This window comes from Melanerpes formicivorus, unplaced genomic scaffold (genome assembly GCF_026170545.1).
Source record: "Melanerpes formicivorus ecotype bairdi unplaced genomic scaffold, bMelFor1.0.p_v2 SCAF_5, whole genome shotgun sequence".
Taxonomy (NCBI): domain Eukaryota; kingdom Metazoa; phylum Chordata; class Aves; order Piciformes; family Picidae; genus Melanerpes; species Melanerpes formicivorus.
The window spans coordinates 32,000,323-32,025,352 of record NW_027142357.1 but is presented as its reverse complement, the minus strand read 5'-3'; the positions used below and the strand labels follow the sequence as shown (position 1 = coordinate 32,025,352).

The 25,030-nt window shown below is 48.8% G+C and overlaps 1 protein-coding gene across 5 annotated transcripts in view; it reads left to right on the top strand.

Annotated features, from left to right (window-relative positions):
• Positions 1-7,852: 7,852 nt before the first annotated feature.
• HEG1 (heart development protein with EGF like domains 1) overlaps positions 7,853-25,030 on the top strand; it is a 57,771-nt gene continuing 40,593 nt past the window's right edge. For 2 of the 5 annotated variants that reach the window (XM_068139031.1, XM_068139030.1), the window contains exon 1: positions 7,854-8,250. In XM_068139031.1, the coding sequence (XP_067995132.1) occupies positions 8,085-8,250 (166 nt within the window). In that variant the 5' untranslated portion in view covers positions 7,854-8,084. Of the gene's footprint in view, positions 8,251-25,030 lie in introns of all 5 variants that reach the window. The other 3 variants (XM_068139033.1, XM_068139032.1, XM_068139034.1) reach the window with 2 other exon arrangements.

Sequence of the window (25,030 nt, the reverse complement as noted above, 5' to 3'; positions counted from 1 at the left end):
ATCTGTGAATTGGTGACTCCAGTTTTGATGGCTTTCTTTGCAGAGCAGAGAAGCCCAGAAGGCAGTGGAGGATAAATATTTATTACTTGCCTTGCAGTATTGCCTGGAAGCTTGTGCTGCTTTTGTGATCCCATGGCACCAACCAGGTCAGGAAATCAGAATCTCCTGCTCAAAAAACTTGCATCAGAAATAGTCAAGACTAAAAACAGGGAGAAAAATGATGTTTTATTTTGATACTGGCATTAAGAGACAGCTCCTCAGTATAAATTGTCATCATGCCACTGGATCTCATTGTGTCCCCCATTAAGATTCTGCATGGGGAGAACCAAGGTGGTGGAGTCACCACCACTAGAGGTGTTTAGGAGGAGACTGGATGGGGTGCTTGGTGCTGTGGTTTAGTTGATTAGATGGTGTTGGATGATAGGTTGGATGCGATGATCTTGAAGGTCTCTTCCTACCTGGTTTATTCTATTCTAATCTAGTCTAGTCTAGTCTAGTCTAGTCTAAATCTAGAGCTTAGCTCAAAGTCCTATATTTTTTCCCCTCCTCTCTTGACTTCTCTTGATAAGCTTTGAGTTTCCTTGTGTGGTCCTTGTTGTGTACACTGGTCAAAAAACACACCTGCCACAGTCATTCATAGCAGATAGTCATGAGCACGGTGTTGAAGTAGCAATGAGTGATGGCAAAATGTAAAATGATGTTTCTGTGCATGGCTGAATTTAGGCAGGGAAGTTTTCTCTGCTCTGTGAGCTGAGGTCCATGCACCTCTCATTTGGACAGTGTCTTAAACAGCATCATACTTACACCTCCAAGGTTGGAAGAGATTTCACAGTGTCACAGTATCACAGTATCGCTTAGGTTGGAAAGGACCTCGAGGATCATCGAGTCCAACCTATCAACACAGACCCCATGACTAGGACCATGGCACCAAGTGCCACGTCCAATCTCCCCTTGAACGCCTCCAGGGTCGATGACTCAACCACCTCCCCGGGCAACCGGTTCCAATGCCGAATGACTCGCTCGGTGAAGAACCTCCTCCTCACCTCGAGTCTGAACCTCCCCTGGCGCAGCTTGAGACTGTGTCCCCTTGTTCTGGTGCTGGTTGCCTGGGAGAAGAGGCCAACCCCCTCCTGGCTACAACCACCTTTCAGGTAGTTGTAGAGGGCAATGAGGTCACCCCTGAGCCTCCTCTTCTCCAGGCTAAACAATCCCAGCTCCCTCAGCCTCTCCTCATAGGGCTTGTGTTCAAGGCCTCTCACCAGCCTTGTTGCCCTTCTCTGGACACGCTCAAGTGTTTCAATGTCCTTCTTAAACTGAGGGGCCCAGAACTGGACACAGTACTCAAGGTGCGGCCTAACCAGAGCAGAGTACAGGGGCACTATGACCTCCTGCTCCTGCTGGCCACACTATTCCTAATGAGGCCAGTATGCTATTGGCCCTCCTGGCCACCTGGGCACACTGCTGGCTCATATTCAGGTGGCTGTCGATCAGCACACCCAGGTCCCTCTCTGTTTGGGAGCTCTCCAGCCACTCCGACCCCAGCCTATAGCTCTGCATGGGATTGCCGTAGCCAAAGTGCAGCACTCGGCACTTGGACTTGTTGAATGCCATCCCATTGGACTCTGCCCATCTGTCCAGTCGGTCGAGGTCCCTCTGCAGAGCCTTTCTACCCTCTAACTGACTAACATCTGCCCCTAACTTTGTGTCATCTGCAAACTTGCTGATGACTGACTCTACCCCTTCATCCAGATCATCAACGAATATGTTGAAGAGGACAGGGCCCAGCACTGATCCCTGGGGGACACCACTGGTGACTGGCCTCCAGCTGGATGTGGCACCATTCACGACCACTCTCTGGGCCCGGCCCTCCAGCCAGTTCCTAACCCAGCACAGAGTGTAATGGTCCAATCCACGGGCTGACAGCTTAGTCAGCAGTTTGCTGTGGGGGACGGTGTCAAAGGCCTTGCTGAAGTCTAGGTAGACCACATCCACAGGCCTCCCCACATCCACCAGGCGGGTCACCTGATCATAGAAAGAGATCAGGTTGGAGAGGCAGGATCTGCCCTTCCTGAATCCATGTTGGCTGGACCTGAGCCCTTGGCCATCCTTCAGGTGCGCAGTTATTGCCGCCAGGATAATCTGCTCCATCAGATTATCCTGGCGGCAATTTGCTGAATCACAGGAGCCAGCCTGAGATTAATATTTAGGTAAGTGGGAAACCAAGGTTATTTGAGTTATTGCCCTTGCCTGGTAAATTTTAGAGAAGGCAATTACTGGGATAAATGAACCTTTCCTAGACCACCTATAAATTTGATGACTCCAAGTAAAAGAGGTATATAATGGACTTGATTATGTGCCACAGTGGTGTATTGCTGACACAGATCTGGCATGGCATCACTTAAAACCTGAGACGACGTGAGACCTCAGCAAGCAACAGCCTTAAAAGCTGTAGACAAGAAGGTTCTAGCAGTAAACTGCAGGCTAGAAATAAGTAGCATTAAAAACCCATAACAGCATAAGAAAGGCTCCTTCCCTTACTGCATTTTGTCCCTTGTGGCTTTTTTCATGTGATTTCCATGCACATATCACAGAATCGCCAAGGTTGGAAGAGACCTCAAAGATCATCAAGTCCAACCTGTCACCACAGACCCCATGACTAAACTATGGCACCAAGTGCGATATCCACCAGTATGTGGCATTTGCCCACCCCATGCGAGAGCAAATGGAAGCATGGGTACACTGCCAGAGATGTAGTGGTCAAGGAGAGCACCTGTAAGTTTATCAGAGCCAAATGCTGCTCCTAAACTTAGGCTGGGGCTTCCTTCTGGATCTTAAGGTCTCTGCTGTGCAGTGTTTTGCTCAGCTCTGAAATGGCCACAGTTTTCTTGACGTGCTCCAACCAGAGCTGGCTGAAAAGGATCCTAAAAGAAATAAATCATAAATTTAGACTTGCTTCTTCTCAGCTATATTTAAATAGCTAATTTATTTTATATATATATATATATATATATATATATTTGTAATTATTATTATTATTTTCCCCCACAAAATACAGGATTTATTTCTGATGATAGCATTCAAAATGCAATGTCACTTTAATTTGTTGTGCATTTTTCTGTGAGGGATGGGGAGAGATCATAAGACCTGTATCCATCCTCCAAATGTCAAGTCTCTGGAACAAGCTGCTTCCAACAGAGGTACAAGGCAAGCAGTTCTTGTAAAAAATAAATCAGTACATTACCACCCCCCCCCAAAAAAAAAAAAAGATTCCAGAAAACTGGTCAGGTATTAAGTGCCTTTTGCATGATTGGGCTCCATTATGGCATTGAGAGGAGATGGAGAAGGTAATTAATCACTCAGTTAGGAACTATCTATCCTCTTTGGAAACTCAGGACTTTTAATAACACATTCCAGGAGTAGAAAACATTCACTTTGTACCTTAATTCATCATCAGCTTAAAACTTGTCTGAGGTTTATGAGCCTGCTCCAAGTTTTGGACAGCTCTGGACTGAATTTCAGGGGAGTTGCAGAAGTTTCAGGATATTGTCCGGGGCTGCAAAAGGCTCCTGTAAAACTGGAGAGAAGGGACCAGTCAGTGCAATCAGAATTAGAATTAACCAGGTTGGAAAAGACCTTTGATATCATCGAGTCCAACCTATTATCCAATACTATCTAATTAACTAAACCATGGCACCAAGCACCCCATCCAGTCTCTAAATCCTGACAATCCTGACAAAGCACTGCAGAGGTGCCTCTTCTGTGGAGACCTCTGTGGGTTTTGGCTATTTCAGACTAAAACAACGCAGGCTCAGACAAATTCTCCATCCCCTCAATCTGAAGGGTGGAAATCAAAGTGAAATAAGCCCACCACAAAACAAGGTGATGGGTAGGATTCAATTCAGCAGTGTATAATATCGATGATGTTTTATATAGTTATGTCAGAGGCTTCCTGTGTTGATGAAGTATCTCTTTGTTTGTTTTTAACTCCTTTGTTTGATAAATGTGCCGATTGCTTGCAGATGGAAGTGTTAAATGTATTTCAATACACAATTTGGGTAGAGGTTTGAGGTCACAGCATCTTTAAGGAGGATGCCATGGCATTATTTTGTGGCAGGGTTTGCCTGGCCTATCTGACTCCTCAGGCACAATTTCATGCATTTAAATCTCCTATTAGTTTTGTGCTCTGAAGGAAGGAGGGAAGCAGCCCTCAGCCCAGAGCTGCCCTATAATGATTATTGGTGGGATGCAGCAGTGGAGCGTGCAGTTGTGCCACAGGGATAAACAAACCCAGGCCCACGTGAGGAAAAGCCAAGTGCTGGTGGCTTTTGCTGAGCTCTCACACTCCAGCAGCCACCTTCATCTTGCTGCAGGATTCCTTCTCCCACCAATGCTTCTTCCCCAGCTTCCCAGGAGGGTGTCTAACGTGGCACGTGGGTGGCAGGGGTGGTATCCCCACTGCACTACCCTGTTCATGTCCCAGTGGATATAAAAATATTCATTAAAACAAAAGGAAAAAAGTGAGACACTGTTTTTTCCTTCGTGTTTTCATGTGGCTGTGGGAGCTGGAGCTCAAAAATACCACTCATAATTGACTTTTCTTCTTTATTTTTTCTTTGGTGCAGGGGTATTCCTTTGAAGTGGTGAAGGTAGGAATAAAATAACATGGCAGGAAAACACAGTAGTCTTAAATTTACAGCCACTAAGCTTTGGCAAATTAGGCACCTGGTGGGGGGGAAGAGATTGCATTTGGGAAGTCTGAAACTGCCTGAATATTGGTGTTTCCTTTCCAGGTGTTTGTGAATAATGTGCTGCTCATGACTGGAACTGTGACGAAGAGAGGAGGGAATCTATTTTGTGATGGTAAATACTGGTTTAAATGCACGGGCTCACACTCTGGGGCTTTTGCCCCAGCTGGGGCCAATGAAAGCAGCACCCTCACTATTGCTGTGGGCACTGGAGGCTATATCAGGCCAACCCCAGGCAGGCAGCCTGGCAGTGCAACTATATTAAGCTCTGATGGGATGCAGGCGGTTCAAGGGCAGTGCAGGGCCTTTCAGATGGTGTTTCCTGGTGCTGGCCAGATGTACAGATGTGCAGTCCTAGTGGTCACCTCCCTGATGGTTACAAAGGCCCTGTTTGATTCAGAAACGCAGCATTACACCAGCGTGGGCAGGTTTAATGGCAATTTGGGAGAGGATGTTAGATATTCCACTCCCACCCAGAGGGGGTTAATTTGGGTCTTCACGGCTCACAGCTCCATGGGTCATGCTACAGATGCACCACAGGGGCACAGGGAGGAGGAACTGTTCGATACAGACACCAGTTGTTCATTCAGCAATGTTTGTTTTGCATTTGTGCATATCGTGCTTCCTGCTGGTTGGATTTACAGCTTGGGAGGATGCAGTAAGAGCAGGGAGCTGCTTCATGGCTTAGATGTTGGGGGAGTCTTTTGGGAACGGTGCGGGGGAAAGGATTAAAGCTCTAGGTTCAGTATTAAAACCCTCAGGTTTGACAGCAAGTGGGCACAAAAGCATCCATTTCTCATCTGGGCTGGGTTTGCCTTTGATTGCCCTAGTCAGCCCTGGTGGTGTATCACTGACCTTGGAGATCTTTCTCTGCCCTGTCTGCCTCAACAGTACCACATAGTTAAAGGATGTAGGAAAGTGTCAGATTTGCTTGTTTGCAAGACTTTTGTTCCAGGGTCTAACAAAGCTTTCTGAAGAACCACAATTATTACTGCTATTGATTGTTACCTTAGAGGCTGGTAACATGGACCCCTGTGTTTCATGTTAAAGATATCCCCAGGTATGTGAGCTGAGGCTCTTCTCTACCAGTGACATCTCCCAAAGCATCAAAATACTTCACAGCTCTTCATCTGAGCTTTAGTTCAATCTCATGGTGGCACATTACTTACTTGTGTACTGGTCTCTTCATCTTGTCAATGAGGAAGCTTGGCTTTTACACAACTGTTCCATAAAGAACATTGTAAGTACATTGACACAGGCTTAAGAAACCAAAATATGTCCTGTGTGGATCATGCCCCTTGGTGGTAAGTGCCTGTGGGTTTTGGGTCACTCAGATGTGCCCCTTTGCTGTGACTGTGATGATTACTTATATACTTAAAGACTGCTTTGTTTGTGCTTCAAGGTACTGTCCCAAACTGACAGTATCTTGACTTGTTCCTTGAGTTTAAGGCAATTTGAAGCAAGATGCTGAAAGTTGTAGAAAATAGAATAGAGAATGGATCGATAGAGAGGTGTCTCCAAGAGCTGCTTTTTCCAGGGCTTTCACCTATGATTATGCAAACATCAGAGTGGAGATTTCCAAGTGTGCTTCATCGCAAAGGCGATGGTACTTAGATGAGCTGTGTGGTAAGGTGCAGAGAGCACCTGCAGGTTGAGAGAGAAGCACAGTAGCAGGTGAGACCAAGTTCAGCGTCTGAGTAAAGCCAAGGTCATTAACGTGCTGGTGTGGGCTCATCAGTGCCACCTTTTGGGTGGAAAGCAGCTTTCAGGAGAGATCGTGTTTTGTCAGACATCAACTTCTGCTTTTGGTGAGGCAAGAAATGGAGAGTGGGGAGTCGTGGACCAGATCCGAGTTTTGTCTGAGACAGCAGCTGTCTGGATGTGATGTACTGTCACTTGTCACCCCCTATGAAAGACTGGATTCTGCACGGCTTGTGGACACTAAGCCTAAGCCTGATTCTGAAACAGCTTCAGGCAGAATCAAGGGGCCCAGGACCAGCTCAGAGGGGAGATGCTACCCAGGACAGATTTCTGCTTTCTGGAGAGGGAGTGCTCAGATCGGGATGCTAAAGCACTGGGATGCCAGCAGCCTCAGAAAAGCCCGGCCTGCGCTCTGTGGCACGCTGTCTCGCAGAACCAGGAGCATGAAACTATAGAAGGGAATTTCAGAACAATGAAGGGAAATCCTTTGCCGCCCAGACAGCCCAGCCTGGGAAATTCACCACTAGAAGAGGCTGCAGGCTCCAATGCTGCTGCTGGCATTCCAAAGAGAGTGGGTTAGCGTTAAGACCAGTAAAAGACTGGACGTTATTTGGCAAGGAATCGATCTTGATGGGAATTAAGTTTGAGGCTATCTAAGGCTCACTGCACACATCTGGAAAGAAACTTTCTAGTCTTGCTGCACAGCACACAGCTGGCCAGGTTTTCTTCTGCTTCAGAAGCAGTGTTGGTTGCAATCAGAGATGTGGCACAGGACTCGGCCGATCGTGGCTTTGTTTCCCTGTAGTTCAAACAGGAGCACAGCAGCATAACGCAGCCGGCAGCTGTGTGTGGGACCCGGGCTGGAGAGGCCCAGGCGGCTGCAGGATGTCCGCACCGCGCCCGGGTTGTTTCGGCCTGCTCCCCCTCACCTCCGCCGCGCCTGGGGCCTGCCACGCCAGCCGGGGGAGCACTGCCCTCGGGAGCGAGGCGGTTTCGGGTGGGGGGTGGCCGTGCCGGGAGCCGGGGGCCACTGAGCGGGGCGCAGGACTTGCGCGCTGTCTGCATTGAAGTGCGGTAGCGATAACGCTGCCGCACCGGGGCACCTCCTCGGCGGCTGCGGGGTGGGGGGTAAAGGGGGGTTTCCTGCTCAACCGGCGCGGCTGCGAGATGTATCAGGAAAAATAAAGTAAAAGCAAAAATAAATAATAACAAGGACAACGCCGCTGCACACAGCCGGCTAAAGGAGCGGGCGACCCGACGGCTGTGCGGGGCGGCAGGGGGCGGCCGCTCGGGGCCGTGCCGGGCCAGGGGGGGGCCGTGCCGAGCCGGGCCGAGCCGAGCGGAGCCGCGGCTGGGTGATGTCAGGCTCGAGGAGGAGCCTCCGCCTCCTGCCCTTTTACTTTCGGGCGCCGGCACTTGGCCGTAGGCTGCCGTTGCTGCCGGCCGTCCCCCCTGCCCCCCTTTTGCCCTCTCCGCTATGGGCACCCCGCACTTTTAAAGCCGGGGCGGTCGCCCTCTGCGCCGCCCCGCGGTGGGGGGCGGGGGGCACCGTGAATTAATTAAAAATCGCTATTTAGGTGGTTATTCATTGCCCCGCTCCGGGCATGTGAACAACCACCGCCCCCCACCCCCAGCGCCATGCCGGCAGCCTGCACCCTGCTGCTGCTGCTGGGGCTGGTCCCTCCGGCCGGGTCATTGCCCCTTGCTTCCCCACGGCGTCTTCCTCCTCGTCCTCCTCCTTCGTCCCGAAGCCGCCTCGGCCGCCCTTGCTCGCCTCCCGCCGCGGGACACGCCGGCAGCCCGGGTGAGTGGGAAGGGACGTGGGATTTTCTTGCGGTGCGGCAGAGAGTGCGGGGGGATCCCACGCCACATGGGAACCCGCGCGACGTGGGACCCCCCACTTCCCCCCCCCCCCCCCCCCCCCCCCCCCCCCGCCCCTCCACGCTTTGCTCCGCACCACGGCTGAGGGTTGCTGAGCATCCCGGCATCACCCAGAGCTGCATTCCCTCCCCGGTCCCTCTCTCTTGGCGAGCCCATGGTGGTACGTGCAAGGGCTTTGATGGGTGAAGGTTTGGGGTAGGAATCGTGGGTGGGAAACTGTAAACACATTGTAGCTGCATGGACCGAGCCGAAGGCGAGTGATGGAAACTTCACAGAGGAACTTGAGGAAGGCACTGGTGGGTACCAGGGGCATGACTGACGTGTCCACCCACCAAAATGCTTCCCAGGCAGGAAGTCGTTGGCTCCTGTAGGTGGTCTTCAGGGTCTGAGCTGCCTACTGCTCCTCTCTGGACATGCTCTCGTGTCATCTTAGGTGCTAACTGACATCCAGGTGTGGGGACAGATGTCATCAGCTCTCTATAAATAGCCTCTCCCTCTGTGTCGCCTACAGACTGTCAGATTACTCATGTATAAAGGCAAATTTTTCCTTGCGTGCCACATTTACGGTGTTGTTATCAGGAGCAATGACTAGTTTGGTGCTTTGCAAATGGTAATGAATTTGGTTTCAGCACAGGATAAATCATATTTTTCCTGGAGCAAGTGGGGCTCATTTAAAGTGTCACCCAGTAAACTGCTGCACTTGCTTGCTGAAGAAGACACATAGCTCTAAGGATGACTAATTCTCAATGAGTTTGGAAAGCACTGAATGTCTGCAGGTGGTATGAGAAAATCCAGTATGTCAAATTAGTCCTGTGTAGGTTTTAAGTAGGTTTCAGGATTGATTGCCTGCCTGAGCTGGACCATTAGTTTTCATCCTTTAATTTCTGATGTGGAGAGAGAGTATCATGCTTTGGTACTTGGGGATAAGTTTACTTTTATAGAGCTATACAATTTCAGGAAATGGGACAAAACTACATTTATAACATTTTAGTTTTCTTCACAATACCAAGGTGTGCCTTTTTAAGATGTATCCACACTAGAGGAAGTGTGTAAGTGGGGATATCGACTGGAAAGTGCCCTGCAGTGGATTAGAAAGCTCCCAACTAACAGTGTTTGTGTGAGAGCAGCTTGGTGACTAGGATACTGCACCGAAATGAATGAGATTTGGGTCTGTTCCCACTCAGCCACTTCTTCGTGCCACTCCAATCGCCAGCTTGCCATCCAGACTGGGAGAGAAAAATGCTGGTTTACCTGCTATCAACCTTTGTCAAGATACAATCTGCAACTTGCCAGCAAAGTGCTTGCCTATTATTTGATGAGAGCTACGCAAGTTCCTCGTTGGACAGAAAAATAGTACTTGATTTCATCTCGGCTTTCGATCTGGCATCTTTTCCTGTGACCTTGATGACTCCTGGGAGTCAGTGGAGGAGTGTATTTCCTTTGTTAAGAGTCTGAAAAGCTTGAACTATCTGTCCATATGCTGGAAAAGCCATTTGTCTGTGTACCAGCCTCTAGCCGTGCTGCTCAGCAGCAGAGGCTTCACTTCATGCAGTCCCTGTTTGGCAGCTACAGGTGCTCGTGAATCATGTCAACCCCATCCAGAAGGAATGGGGGACACATCATGAAGGAGTGATAAATAGCACAGCAGTAGCTTGCTTCCAAGCAAATGGCATCATGAATTATGCTGGGTCCTGACAGCCACAATTCACTTGCTGTTAGCTACAGCTCTATGCTTGTCAGTCAAGGGAATTGTTTGGTGTTGTGGGAGCGGGCTGAGGGGATCTCCTGAATCACTCTCAGGTTGAGCTGTAGATGCTTGAGAAATCCCTATTGTCTTTCTCACTGATGGTCCTGCCTATCAGATGTTTTTCATCTCTGAAACTGTTTGCTCGAAGCAGGGCAAGGAGTGTTTCTTGAGAACCCATCACCCCAGCACTACGTGGAAATGAAGATTACATCTCTGTTTAAAATGAGTCTGAGCTTAGGCAGCAAAAGCCCTTTCTCAGGCAGGGCTTAGTGAGCAGATGGTGAAGTAGGGGGTGTAGAAATGGGTCTTTTGAGTCTCACAAAGCATGAGAGAGTGGGGCTGGACCTGGACTGCCTTGCAGAGCCTTGCTGCCTTCCTAGCCTGCCTGTGCCTCAGCCTGCATCTGCTACCCTTCCCTGCCAAACCCACCCTGGGCTTGTCTGCTGAAGAAATAAGGACAGATGGCTTTTGTGTGTTGTTTAAAGTACAGGCTGGACCCAGGGAGAGAAACATAGGAAAAAAAATAGGTGAAGTAGGAAGCAAGAAAACTGGTGACAGCAGAGTTAAAGCATTGTCAAAGCCCTCTGTGAAATTCCTCCTGGCAGCTGTGTTACATGGGCGTAGGGCAAGCCAAAGGACTCCGTCTGCCACCAGCCTAGATCAGGTGGGGTTCACTTACAAGCTCTGTCCTCCCGCAGGGCTCCTTATTTTAGGTTTCCCATCTGTAAAATGGGAATAATTCCATGATGCCATGGGGATAAGTGGGGGTGGCACCAAGCCCCTGAAAAAGTCACTGTTGCTGGAGTTTCACTCCGCTTCTGCAACGTCCCTTCACCTCTGACCCGCACTGGTGCCCTGCCATGCTGCCCAGCACAGCATGGGGCTGCCAGCAGTGGGCTTGCCCTGAGAAGTTGATCTGCTTTTCTGCCATCTGTGTCCGGCCTTCTGTCCTTTCTCCCTCTCTCCTGTGCCAGCTGCCGCCTTTCTTTGCAGCCTCCCCAGTGGGAGCCCTGGAAATAAGGTGTGAAATCACCCGAGAAGGAATCAGCTTAGCTCGCAGCAGAGATTTAGGCTGGCTGCTAAGTGAAACTTCCCAGCTCAAAGAGAGGGACAGAACATCCTGCATTTATTTATCTGTTTTGTAAAAAACTTTATGTCTTTGAAACTTTCTGTGTGTGGAAGAAACAAATTTAGGAGTGAGAGGGAAAAAGATGATGAAGACACCTGCTTGTACAGAAGCATGGTGTTGCCTCCAAACCTGCCTCAAATTTCACCATACAGATTTCGTTGCTCCTGGGGGGCAGAAGCCCATCTCCCTGTGCAGTCATGCCGATGCAGAGAGGTGTAAGATGATGCTGTTCAGCTTCCATAGGAGTTCTGGTGACTGTGAGCGGTACAGGAAGGATACTTCGTCCCCGTGTGGTGTGGAGTCAAGGAAGGATTGCCTCACATGCCTCCTCATTGCCATCAAAAGACCTGCAGGCTGCAGGGTTTTCTTGGGCATCTTTGCTACTCCTCTCTGTGAGCTGTAAGTGGATTTGGTTGGTATGCTGCAAATGTGAAGTCCCTGCAGCTGTACAGATTTAGCTCTTCTCCTTCAGGGCACACAATTTAAAGCGGGGAAAAAAAGAAGCGAAGGACAAAAGTGTGTTTCAGAAAAGGTAGGAGATAAGAGGTCCTGTCCATTCCCCATCCCAAGCCCTTGCAGGTAATGAGGGTTGTGCATTGATCGACTGGCTCGCGTCAGTCTGTGGAATCACTTTGCGTGGTGTTTAAGTGGTAAATGAATGCAGTTGGAGAGGCTTGTGCAAGCTGACTGGTGGGAGCACATGCTGCTGCCTATTGATTTACACCTGCCTGCACCATGAATGCAAGTGCTCAGCTGTGACCAGGGCACAGTGGGTAAGGGGGTAGCTGCTGTGGCTAAGGCCTGGTATTGGGCTATCCGCAAAGTTTCATTTCCCAGTGACACACCACCAGAGCCAGCCTGCACCTGTTCAGCAGGCGTTCGCAGCGTGCTCTGCTCCAGCAGTCTTCACCACTTCAGAGGAGTAACTTAATTTGCTTTATTTTTGCTTGTGGCTGGGAAGAGAAGGGAGATGGGTGGCTGCAGCCCTGTCTGCAGGGACCGGTGCCAGCCTTGCTGGTGCAGGGGTGCTTTACTCAGGGTTTATTTCCAGTATCAAAACTTGCATATACTGATAAGTTAGAGGAGCGTGTGTTTTCTGGGACAACTTGCTTCCTTCACCTGCTCTAACAGATCTCAGTTTTTGGGCTGGAAGTCAGAAACCCTCCATGACTGAGCTCCCAAGATGTTGTGCATGCTGCCTCCATTCTCCCTGTCCTGTTCATCTTCAGGGGTTATGTCACAGCAGCTGAGTGCTGTGTGGATGCTAATGGCTCCATCACCTTCTCATCTCCTGGAAGTGGCAGAGGGTTATGCTCATTTAGCAGAAGGGATGTGGTACCAGGCTAGAAAGGCAGTTGGCCTGGGTAAGGTGGTAGTGCAAAACTCAGTTGAATGCTGCTATGGCTGGAACTGTGCCTGTGCATCTGAAACATAAAGCTGCTTCTTTAAACCTGTACTGTTTTAGGCAATCCTGCACAAGGTATTCTGGGAGGTATCTAGGCAATAGGAGCAGGGGATTGCTCTGTCCCATAAGCTGCCAAACTGGGCACTGAGCCATTCTTTGGGTGAAAGTAGAAAACAAAGCCTGGCCAACTGTGGGTGCGTGCTGGCTGCCCACTTGGGTGCTACCACCAGATAGCCCAGGCTTCTGCAGGAGCTGCTGCTGGTCTCACCCATTGCTCCTGTGGCTGTACAGGAGTGGACTGAGGCCTATTTAGGATCAGTCTGGTTGGGATGTTTTTATTTATGAAGCATAAGGAGCTATTTCAACTAGCAAGTTAATCAAGCCAGTAGAAGTGGTCAGCATAGCATAAGTGTTTCAGTGCTGTGGTGTAGCTATATACCATTTCCAAAACAGGGATAGGTAGAGAGTGGTAGGGCTCAGCTGTGGCTGAGCCTGCTGCCTTTTTTGCAGCACAAAAATGCTGTTGTTCTGCCTGTGTTTATGCTGCTGCAGGGAGGCAGGAGAGGTCATGTCATGCTGCACCTGGTCCAGCTGCCCCTGCCATGCTTGGGGGTGCTTGTGGCAGGGCTACCTGAGGAGATTGTCTGGAGGTGGATGGATCATAGCAGATTCAAACACTCTAGATTCTGGCTTTGCTTCCCCACATATTTTTGAGACACTTTCTCCAGTATGTGGGGTGAGGAGGGTCTGGGTGGGTCAGGTTTTCTCTGTGCAAACAGCACCACTCCCACATAGGCTGGTCCACTTGGGCATGCATGGAGTTCCTCTGGAAAGAGGCATGGCCACATCCTGGCACCTGTTGTGTCTTTTTTTGCTGTCATAATGGCGCAAAGAAGCTTCTGAGGCAGTCTGACCAGCCAGAGGGTCAGAAGGTGCTGCAACTTAATTAAAGCTTGGTTGTTCATAATATTTCCCTGATAATATCTGGTAAAAATCCATAGTCTGTAGCTCATGAGTAAGCTTGTCTCAAGGCCTTAATATACCATCCACAGGCCCTGTTATTTACATTTGATTGAAGATGTAGATCATACAATATGGTGTGTTTTTTTTTTTCTTTCCTCATCAGCTGAGTGTCAAAGGCAGAATCCAAATTTCAGTGGCAGTAGACTTGATTGCAAATTCACATTTTTATTTCCCTGAGCTGTTTTGTGACATTTGCATTGTAATTTGCTTTTTCTGTGAGTATTAGAGGATCATTTGCTGGGATATTCATCCAGAGCAGATGCAAGAGGTCTGCAAGCACGGGCTTGGTAAAAGAATTAAGTCTGTGGGTGTCTAACAGGAGAAAAGGGTTTTGTCACATTTGGCCAGCCATCCCACTCAGCCTTTTCTGCTTGCAGACAGCTGCTGTGTATACACCCATCACCATCTACTTTTGAATGCCCAGGTGCTGCACCATGACATCCTCCTGCTTCAGCAAGGGTCACGGTTCATTTGCAGCTCTTTGATTATGCAGAGTTCACATTCATCTTTTCAGGCTGAAATCATTCGTGTTCGAGGACAAGGAGAGAACTTTCCCACCCAAAAGGGAAATGATGTTGCATTACTGAGTGGCCAACCCAAGTAATAATATAATCTTAGAAAAATGTGGTTCCCTTGAGTAAAGGAAGCTCTGTAAACTTCAGCTCCTCCAAGCTGTTAGCATAGCTGATGCCTGTGTTATAGAAGTGCTGTTGTGACACCCAGTCTACTGAAGTGCTCAGGAGAAAAACAGAGGAAAAAGAGACTGAGGACCAGCTCCTACTTAAAATGAGGATCTCTTGTAGGATCTGAATGCTGTGAGGCTTATAATAGAGATTTTAGGATCTTGGGTCACACCCCTTCATTGTTCTTAATTGGGTTTTTATCTCAGGTGGGTGCTGGATGGGGTAATGGCCTCCCCTGGTCCTGAAGAACTTGGGAAAAGGGCAGGCAGAGCCAGCGTGAGTGTAGGGATCAACTGGAGGAGGTAAAACTATGCAAGACTTCCACTAACTGGAGTGCTGGTTGTGAAAAAAACAGGAGAGGAAAAGGCTCATTTTTAGAGTTGTCAGTGTTTGGGCAAACCCATGGAAGGGAAAGAAATGGGATGAATTTACTCTTGGAGCAGTAATTGTGGTTTGCTATCTTCTGCTCCCCACAGGGTGGGTGGCATTAGTGTGTCGTGGGCTCTGTGGGTGCTGAGTCTTCTCTAGTGCTGGTCTTTATAAAACCTGTAGGAACTTGCTGTCTTGGATGTCTCTGCTTTTCAGGCTAATTTGTTTCAATGCAGGAGGACAGACAATGCTGTCTCAGGAGCTTCATCTCTTCAGAAACTGGTATAAAATGCACGAGGTGTAAAAATACACTTTAAAAAGTGCTTGAAATGCAACCCCCAGCATATTTCCTATAAGCAAGATGTTTGTAGGAGATATCCTACAAGCTGCTGTTGCTCCTGTGCTCCTTCTCCCAGTCCCTTCCATGGCTTTGAGTGAAGGTATTAGATGTTTTCTGTCCTCTTTGCAGGCAGGGTGGTTGAGGAGGGTTATATCTGCTTCTGCATTCTCCTTGCCCTTGCCTTGGAGTCACTTGATAAATAGTTTTGCAGTTGGTTACTTAAGCATATCTCAAGCCGCAGTGTGCATCTCAGCTGTGGGTGAGGCAGTCCTGCTGCCAAAAGTCAAGATCTGTGTCAAGAGCTTCCAAAGATTTTGCTGTTTTTCCTTAGAACCCCAACTCCTGGAGCTGTCATTACAGGAGAATCACTTAGAGGGGGAGAAAAAGACCTTCTGCCTGTCGAGGTGATAGGTAAAAACCCCTTGGTAGATAAAAAAAAAACCCATGAAAACATGAGCTGCAAAGCCAGGAGTCACTCAAGAAGTCCAGGTTGGTTGTGTTTGAAAGTTCTACCAGCTCAAAGCTGCCCTTCAGAGGCAGTGCAGACGGAAGGGCTATTTCAGACACTTATGCTCAGGAAGTCTCTGCCTGAGTGTCTGCAGGAGAAGTGCAACCATTTTAGTCTTTTGCTTTGCTGGGAAAAGAGAGGGTGAGAAAAGAAGCACAGAGCAGTGCAGCTGGTAACTTGGGTGCAGACCCAGTTGTCCTGTCTCCAGCTGTCTGAATATCTTGTGCAAATGCTGTGACCTTGGCAGATTGACTTTCCTCTGGGAGAAGGAAGCTCCATCTGCCTTTTTGTTCTTTACAAGGACATGAAGCTAGGAGGACTTTTTATCCTCACTGTGGTCTGGCCAGGATAAGCTGTTTGAGGGTGACCATGTCACTTGCAGTGTTAAAGTGATCTGATAGAAAGGCATGCAAACTGTGCATGAAGGGTTAACTCAGCAGGGTTAACAGTTGTCCCAGGGGTGCAGCCCAGGCTGCATCTCCCAGAGGACATCCTGTTGCACACACATTCAGGGAGTTTTTATCAGCATTTTTCAGTGTGCAGAGGTTTTAAAGGTCGTTACAAGAATAAGCCTGACCTCTTGCCTCTGTAACCGGGTAGACATCACTGTCATTTCTGCTACCAGAACCGCCCTCAGATTCCCTCAGGGATCTGCAGACCATGGAAGAAACCTCATGCAAGAGTTTTGGGCTGATGAGCAGCCTCCTTTAGGTTGCTGGTGGCAAAGAAAGCCTCTTCTTCCCCCCCCCCCCCTCCCCCCCCCCCCCTTTTTATTTTTCCTGAAGAGCATGCTAAAAGGCACTTCTGCATCTGGAGTGACAAGAGGAATTTGGATCTATAGAGCACAATTATCCATGTCACTGCTTGTTAGGATGCTGGTGTTAACACCCTTCCTCTTGCGGAAAATCTCTTAAGCCCCAAGGACCGACGTGAAACGTCATGCTCTGTTAAACTTCAGTGAAGCAGGGATGAATCACACTAAGTTGAAGATTTGGCTTCAATATATTATCAGAAAGATACCTTCCACGATAGCCTATTAGGCAGGGTAATGCAGCCCACCCAGCATGGCAGAACCTGCCCTGGTGGGAGAAGTAGGCATCGGTCGAGGACTGACAGTTGGAATTTTGATGTTTGAGGGGTAGTTTGGTTTGGTTTTGGTTTTTGGCCACTCTGTGAAAGCAGAAGATTCTGGAAAGAATCTCAAAATATCTCCCAGGGGATCTCAAGACATCTCCCCTTGCAGGATCACCCCAGAAGATGTTTATCTGACACATTTTTAAGAATTTACCCCACTGAAAGGTTTCACAGCTTCTCTGGATAGCTGCCCCATCCTGGGTAAGAAAACACTTTCTTATCAGGGAAACTGTAGCAGCTGGTAGTTAAACCTGCTGAGAAAGATATATCTTTCGTACAACTGGTGGCCGAGTTTGACCCTGCATAACTTGTGAGATCTCATGAACTGACAAGTTAAGGTAATTTAGCAGTCTGGGGAGAGTAAGTAAAAGGTAATCTTGTGTATTGAAATAGTTTCTTCCCCTGTGATGGGAATGAATTTCCAGGGGTGGAAACATCAGCAAACCAACAGCACATGATTTGCTTTCCTTGTCAATTGGAATGAAGGACCCTGATTGTGGAGCATAATACTGCTCTTGTAATTCAGCGTTTATCTTTGTGCCGGAGCTGGGCATAATTGCATCTGTGTCTGGAGGGACAAGGAGAAGGGTTTCAGTAGCTGGTGCTCACAAAGGCATCTTTAGAAAACTCCTTACCCCTGGTAGAAGCTTGGAAGAGCTCAAAGGGAGATGCCTGAGTAGCTTTAGGCATTTGAACAGTCATCGTTGTCTGATTTGGATTCAGTTACAGGACTAACATCTAAATGTTAATTCTTTTTAGGATATTATCAGCTCTTTCAGCAAATGCAGAATGGGACTGCAGTATTAGACTGGCAGCCAACCCTGCAGATAAAAACCCTTTGAAAGGATGTTTCTTAGGAGGGAAATTTGATCAGAGAGTGGAGAATAATCATGAAGATGGTTTTTCAGAGGGGTGTGGAACAAACACGATGCATGAAGAAAGCAAAATGAGGACCAGGAGGCTTCTGACCTGAGGAATGGGAGTACTACCAATTTCATGGCCTCTGAGAATGGTCCATATTGTGCAGAGATCCTCATAATCTTGTTCTGCAAATTGCTGGTATGCCTGGAGATCATGTGGTGCTGGGTAAGCTGCATCGCATTCTGGGTTAAGACTGAAGTTGGTGGTCTCTTGATAGCAAGAGTATGCCAAGGCACTTGGTGTGAAGTGGCTCCGCACTGGGTAATAAGAGTGTTTGGATGCAGATTTCTGGGTTCCAGATCCTCTGCATGGCCTCACTCAGCACACAGTGCTTGTATGCACCAAGGTAGTTTGTGACCTGACCTTGACTACTCTGAGCTCTCAGTGACAGCTTGGAGGGTGACAGACCCAGTCCTGCCCTTCTTCATCACCCATTTTCACTGCTGGCCACAGGGTTCAGGCAGGGGGCTGCAATGCAGAGACCCACAGGCAGCCAAGTGAAGAGGTCTTGTTTTCAGCTTCCTGGAAACCTGTACAGAAAGGCACTGGAAATGGTAAATCCCTTCCCCTCCAGTTCTCAGAAAGGAAACATGTGACTGCAGAGGCAGTTGGAGAGCAGTGGGGGACAGTAGGAGGGACGCCTGGGCATGCTGCTCTCCTGTGGCAGCAGTGACCAGCTGGCAGGTACCTGAGGGGATGAAGCTGGTTTGTTCCCCGGAAGAAGGATGTCTGTTGCCGTCCCAAGCATTGCCACCCCTGCTTCCTGCAGCAGATCAGTGCAGTGTCATCTAGGAAATGTGATTTAGATCATCATCCTTTCACAGCAGATGGGGGAAGGGAGGTGGGGGCCCCTATCTCTTCTGGAGATTAATTTCTTTCTAAGTTGCTTTGGATTTTGCTTGTTTGCTTTTTTTTCCTTCATCCCCTCTAAAATCTCACTGTTCCTTGCTGGAAGAGTAGAAACCACAAGAGCATCCAGCATTCCTACTGCCATCTTCAGCTGAGAGGCAAGAGCTAGATGTAAGACTTAGATTGCCATGAGCTTTCCCCTGGGACGGGGTTGGATTTTGCTAGTCTACATGAAGGGTGGAATCCTGTGAATCTTGTACTTGTGTGTCACCAAGCTGTGTCTACCCTTTGGTGGCTTTGTGACCCTCTTGAAACTGAGAGGGCCCTTCAGCCCTCTGGTCTCCACCATATCCTTGAGAATTTGCTGAGTTCTCGGGCTGGTCATCATCCCTGGTGCAGCTGCCAGCCAGCAAAGCTCTTTGGCATATGCTTAGTGTTAAGCACAGAGAATAGCTCCCTGGGGAGCTGTTCTTAAGTGCATTGCTGGAGCAGGGTTCTAGTTAAGACATCTGGACCACAGCCCACCCTGCAGTGGTGGGCAGCATCACTCAGCCTCCAGAGACCTGGGGCAGTGGTTGGCTGCTCCTGGCATGGCAGCACTCCTTTTCCTATTTCCTTATCCTTCTTCCTGGTATTTATTGTCCCCTCCTGACTGTGGGAAGTGCCTCCTGGTCTTAGACCACTTTGGAGCAGGGACCTGTGGTTTGGTTTCCATAGTCTGGCACGAGAATACTGCCTTGTTTTCTCGAGGTATGGAAAGAGACAGAGTCCTTAGCTCATGGAGCAAATGGCTCCTGTAGCACATACACTTCACACCACTGGGCATTGCTTTTGAGATTTTGTGCAGAAAAATCTGTACTTCAGCCCATTGTTCTTGTTGTTTTAAGCACAATCCTGAATAATCACAAATGTCAATAGTCTGGGGTTTTTTTTTTTTCCCTCTGCAAGATCCATTCTAGTCAAATACAAGTTACCGAGCTTATATTGGGAGTAAATAAGCTACATGGAATGACTTTGGCTATACATGAGGTCAGACAAGAATGAGCTAATGCTCCCTTCTGGCCCTGAAATTAAACTTTTCAGAAAGCAAAATTTCATCCTGCAGCTTCTAAGCTACCAGCACCTTTCTTTATGGAGGAGCTCAAGCCCTGGGCTGTGCAGCACTCTTGCTCACCGAAGTACAGCCCTGCTCGGAGGCAGTTTTCTTGTACTGGTGGTTTAAATGACAGTGGGCAGCTGCTGGGGCTGCATGGTGATGGGAGAAAGTCATACGATGGATTGTGATGCCCTGGTTGACATGGCAAGGGTAATTAATCTCTCCCTAGCAGTGCCTAGCAGGGCCAGCTTCCCTGGAAATACTGCCTCGAGTGAGCTCTTACCAATTGCAAACCTTGCAGGCAATTTCCAGGTTTCTGGAATTATTCCTCTGAAAGCTCAGGAGAAAGGTCCATGCTGGAAATTAAATTTCATGTATACAAAAGCCAGCATCATCATCAGCCTGCTTTCTCCAGCCATTTCTTTCCCCTTAACCTGAACTGTAGACACCACCATGGCTTCCCACCCCTCCCATTCCCCCCACCCCCTTTTTTTTTTCCCCTTTCTTTTTCGCAGCCAGGATGTTTTTTCTTGCCTTTTTATTGTTCCAGTGACCTAGCAACTCCACTTTGGTGGAGCCCTGCCAGGAGACTTCCTCCCCAAGCCGTCTGACAGTCTCCAGCAGCACTGCCCTCGGATGGGAGCACAAGTTAAAATGACACGAGGCTGGGTCCCAGCATGGCTTTTGCTCTGCCCTCACAAGTGCTGGAGAGGGTACCACTGCCTTCCTGCCCAGCAAAGCTTCCAGGGACTTTCAAAACCCTGGGAGGGGAAAGAAAGTGCTGCCTGGGTGATATTTTCTGTAACGTTTCTGCAGGGTGTTACAGTAGAGCCTGGGGGTTTAGAAGTGAATTAGGTGGTGCTGGGATTTAGTGCTTGGGGTCTGTGGTGCAAGGTGCTTGGAGATGTTTCAGTATCGCAGGGAGGCGATGGAGAAGAGGTGTGAGCACTCAGAGACCTGTGCCTTTTGGGAGGTTTCTTCTGAGTGATTTTAATTCATGTTTACTGAAAAATATGAGAAAGAAATCCCTTTGGTAAGTGCTCTTGGGCTGTGTCAGCTGGTGCTAGGGCAGAGCTGCCTTTGCATCCCTTGGGGCTGTGGGCTTTCCCCACATTGACAGCAGCAGACAACACCAGAGGGGACACTGCTGAGGTAGGAAAGAAATGAGTCAGAAAGAAAATACAGCTAATTCAGGCTTTCTGCTCAGGAAAGGCAGCAGGAACATGGGTCCTGGGGCCCTGTGGGGCCTCTCTGGATCTGGAGGCTTGGTCTCCTCTTCACTGGTTCCTAATACATCTGGCTGGGTGAATTAGGATTTTACTGGAGCCTCTGTAATTATGGGGGTTTTTAGGAGTATGGGTAGTCATGAAGCAGCTTAGCCTTGTTGGAAGTGGACTTATATTTGAATGTGCTTTCCAAAGACTTCATAGTTAAACAGGGCTTAAAAAAGATTGAAAATAACTCAAATCTATTTAAAAGCAGAAGCTCCTGGAATGATGTGTGCAGTGCTGCTTTGAGCCCTGAGATGGTGGTTTTCAGGCAGCATGGGATGTGTAGATTGAACTGTCCAAGAATGAGAAGTAAGAAGCTCAGGGTTTCATAGGCTTAAGCTAGTGATCTGGGAGCTTGCACCTCCCCAAGGAGAAGTGTAGGACACCAAAATTAAGAGGCTGGAAACCACTGGATAACAGGACAGTATTCTGTCCCTGCACTGGGCAGCTGTTATCCCTGGTTGCAGGCAGGTTGTGTGCACACACCCTACACTTTTGGAAATAACCACAGGTTTCTATGTGCTCTTTAATTTGGAGTACTTTAGGGTATTGCTCTTAAAAGCAATAATTTGATTTTTTTCCCCCCCTTTCTTATGGCATCTCTGACTATCAGGCTCTGAGATTGTGGAAAAAAAATGGTAGGAAGCAAAAATGGCCTTTAGCGTCCTCCATGGTTCTAAAGGTGCAGGAGGGGAGGTGGTGTAGAAGTGGTGTGGTTTTGTCTCATAAAGCAGCACTGCAAGCAAAGTGCTGTGGCCTGGCATAAGATGCACTGAGGACAATGCTGATGACCCTAGTCCTGTGGGCACCCATCAGCCATGGTGATGGGGTAGGTGTTAACCAACTGGACCTTGGCACTGAGAGCTTGCAGAGTTTACTGCTAGTGTAAAGTCCCCAGCACCTTTCTTGAGCTGCCATATTAAAACTCCAGTCACCTTTTGTGACTGGATAAATCTTTCCTATTATGCTTAAAATGATTTAAAGACCCAAGAGTTGCTGTCCTGCTCCAGCTGGGACCCGGTGGGGAGAAGATGAGGAGCAAAAGGACCAGAGCAGGGTGCTGCTAGGGAGTGTGTCTGTGGGGTAACCCATCCAAGCTGAGCCCTGCCCAAGCAGGGCAGGAGGTGCTGCCAGGCTTCCTGCACCTTTTCTCTTCCCCATCCACTTTTTTTCTTGCCACCTTTCTTTGTCCAGCCAGAATAATTCCTTTTGTTACTATCAAAAGAATTAGCAAACAAGGGCTGGCCGCATGTGGTTAAAAACCTCTCACATTCTTCCCATGCTTAGTGCACATGAGGGACCTTCCCTGAGCAATATTATCAGTGTGTTTACACTCAGCTGACCCTTCTCAAGTATGAGCCTTTTTTTTTTTTCAAATCCTCATTTCAGCCCCCCTGCTGCTCCCCCCCCCCATACACACCCCCTCTCAAACTGATTCTTTCAGGGCAAGAACAAGGAAGGAAACTGAAAATCCCAAAGAGGCCTGGACGATCCAGATTTAGGGCTGTAGCTTTTGTTCGCACAAACTCACTTGGCTCCCAACCGGCCTCCACCCATGATCCTGACATCCGCAGCAGCCGTTCAAAACACAGCACAGAGCCCAGTCCCGGCCCCAGCAAAGACCAGCAGCCACCCGTGCCACCCACTGCAGGGCCAGCAGCCCCAGCTTTGCTCCCTGCTTCTTCTCCCTTGCAGCCTGCCTTTTCTTCCTAACCTTTTCCTACAGCCGGCAAAGAGTTTCTTAAGATGAGATGAGGATTTTTCCCTCTGTGAGCCTGGGATGTTACTAAGATTATGCAACGTTAACAGATGTGGTCTTTATAATTATAGCTGCCTGGCCTTGGGAGGAGCCTGCTTTAGCTTCACCCCTGCTCGGCTCAGTATGGGATGCTCCCAGGGTGGCCATATCCCTGGTGAAAGAGCAGCTGCCTGGGCAGCTGTCCTGTGAATGGTCCCCAGGGAATCAACACCCTTTCGAGGAGGGACTGCTCTGGGGTGAAGGACCTCTGTGGGCAGCCAAGCAACCACTCTTAGCTTTTTCTGTGTGCACAGATTAAATTTGCATTCCCCAGTTGAGGGAGTCTCTTTCTGCCCTCTGAGGAGAAAAATCTCCTCTGCCAGAAAGCAGCAGGCCTGGAACAGCTTGTGGTGTACCTTGGCTGGCTGTGGTGCTCCTGTCGAATGATGTCTGCAGGAATCCTGCTCCCCCTTTCCAATCTGTACCCTAAAGAGGCCATGAGCAATCACAGCCTCTGCTGAAAACTTGCAGTATTGTGCTTTTCAGTGTTGTTCTGTCCCACGGTTGAGTCTTGAGGCTCACCACGACACTATGATTACCTCAACAGCAGCCATCTCCTGGCCCGGACACTGTCTCTGCTGCACCCAGAGATGGAGACAGAAAGCTGCTGGTGCAAAAGGGATTTTTCAGGAGTCTCACAAGGTAGATATCCAACTGAGCTGCCAGGGGCAAACCCAAAGTCTTGGGAAATCAGCTGGAACTTGATCTGTTTGTCCTGGCTGTGTTATAACTCGGCTCCCAGCAAGCCACAAACTTGTTACGCTTGCGAAGAAAAAGTAATGCTGAGCCTCGACCTGTCTGGTGAGCATCACTGCTAGTTTTAACTGGGAAGGAAAACACCAGCCCAGCGGGTGGCAGAGGGGTTTTGCACTGAAAGTCAAATATTTCTCTTGACGGCTGCAGTCACGTGGATTAAAACCATGGAAATCAGCTGGCAGCTTAGGAGGTGAAGAAATTGATAGTGACAAATCAGTACCTGAGCTAAAGGGCCACTCAGCCTTAAGTCTCTAATGCATCAGGGGAGGCGCAGTTGTCCCATGTGAATGTTTTGGGTTTGCATTTGGTCCATCCACTTGAGCACACGGTCATCTCAAAGCTAATTTCTGTAGGAAAGTCAAGAGTAGACTGTGGTTTTCTTGCACTTCTGTCTGGTTTGATACGTGTGTGTGATGAGCTGGGATTTCATGCCTGTTTTATGGAACAGCCTGATTTTGTGGGGGGGTTTCCTTATTGCATTTTGGATTTTCCAGCATGGTTTATGCTCATGCTCTGCACCCACCGAATTGAGGAAGGGAGACTGCACCAGGACCTGGCATACCTTTCAAGGCAGCATTAAAAATGCCAGATGACTTTAAAAAGCCTGTGTAAATAATACCTTCTTATTCTGCCCATCCACTCCCTGACTGCACTCAAAGCTGGGTTTGCTGGCACCCATGATAAGGGGAAGGATTTTGCTTCGATTTATTCCCAGCAGTTCTGCAGAGCCAAAAGAGGATAGAGAAAACTCTGGATTTGCAGGGCAAACAAGATAAACAGCCAGCAGCATTTTACTTTTGAACTGGCTGCATTCAATCAAGGGTTGTAGCTGAAGGTACTGTGTGCTGGCATTTCCAGGGCTGTTTTTAAGAAGTGGCAATTAAATGCCTGCTGCAGTGCCCCGCTATATATTTTAGTGTGCCTGGCTGGAGCCCTTGTTGACAAATGACTTGGCAACCTGAGAAAGCAAATTTCCCTCTGTCTGTACTCATTCCCTAAGGGTTTCTTAAAGCATCTGCTGCTTTGCCTTGTTTCTGTGCAGCAAAGCTGGCTTCTCGGGCACAATAGGAACGGGTTGCACAGCCAAAAGCTTTTAACAAGAGGGGAACAGAGGGGAAGTCAGCATGCTGCCCTCCAGAGCACCCACATTTTTCAGCATCTGGGGCTGCCATAAATAGGCTTGCAGGCTACAGTGATGGGCTGGGTATTGGCCTGTAAATGAGTGTAGCAAGTCCCTGGTGAATTTGCATCCCTTTGTCCAAATGGTGACATCAAGCAGCTTGTTCTATGGGGCAGGAGACGGCTCACAGTGGGCTCCAGATGGCAGTGGCTGCTCGGTGGGTTTGGTGAGGTGAGCATTGCAGCCATGGCTAGGGCTGTCTGTAAAGGCACCTGAGGGGCTCTGCTCTACTGCAGCTCATGTCTCCTTGGGCCTCATGGTGCTCAGACTCCCAGAATGAAATGCAGGCTGTCCTATCTATAGATCTCTTTTTTTCTTGATGAGTTCCCCCTGAAGCTATTGCAGATGGATAGAAGAGACCTTGTCTGAATTTGCTGCTGCTGGCATGGCAGGTACAGCAACCCCAAAGGAAGCAAGGAAGAGTAGGTGTCCCATGGGTGTTTCTCTGAGGCACAACTTTCTTCTAGAAAGTGCTTGGAGCCCAAGGACAGATG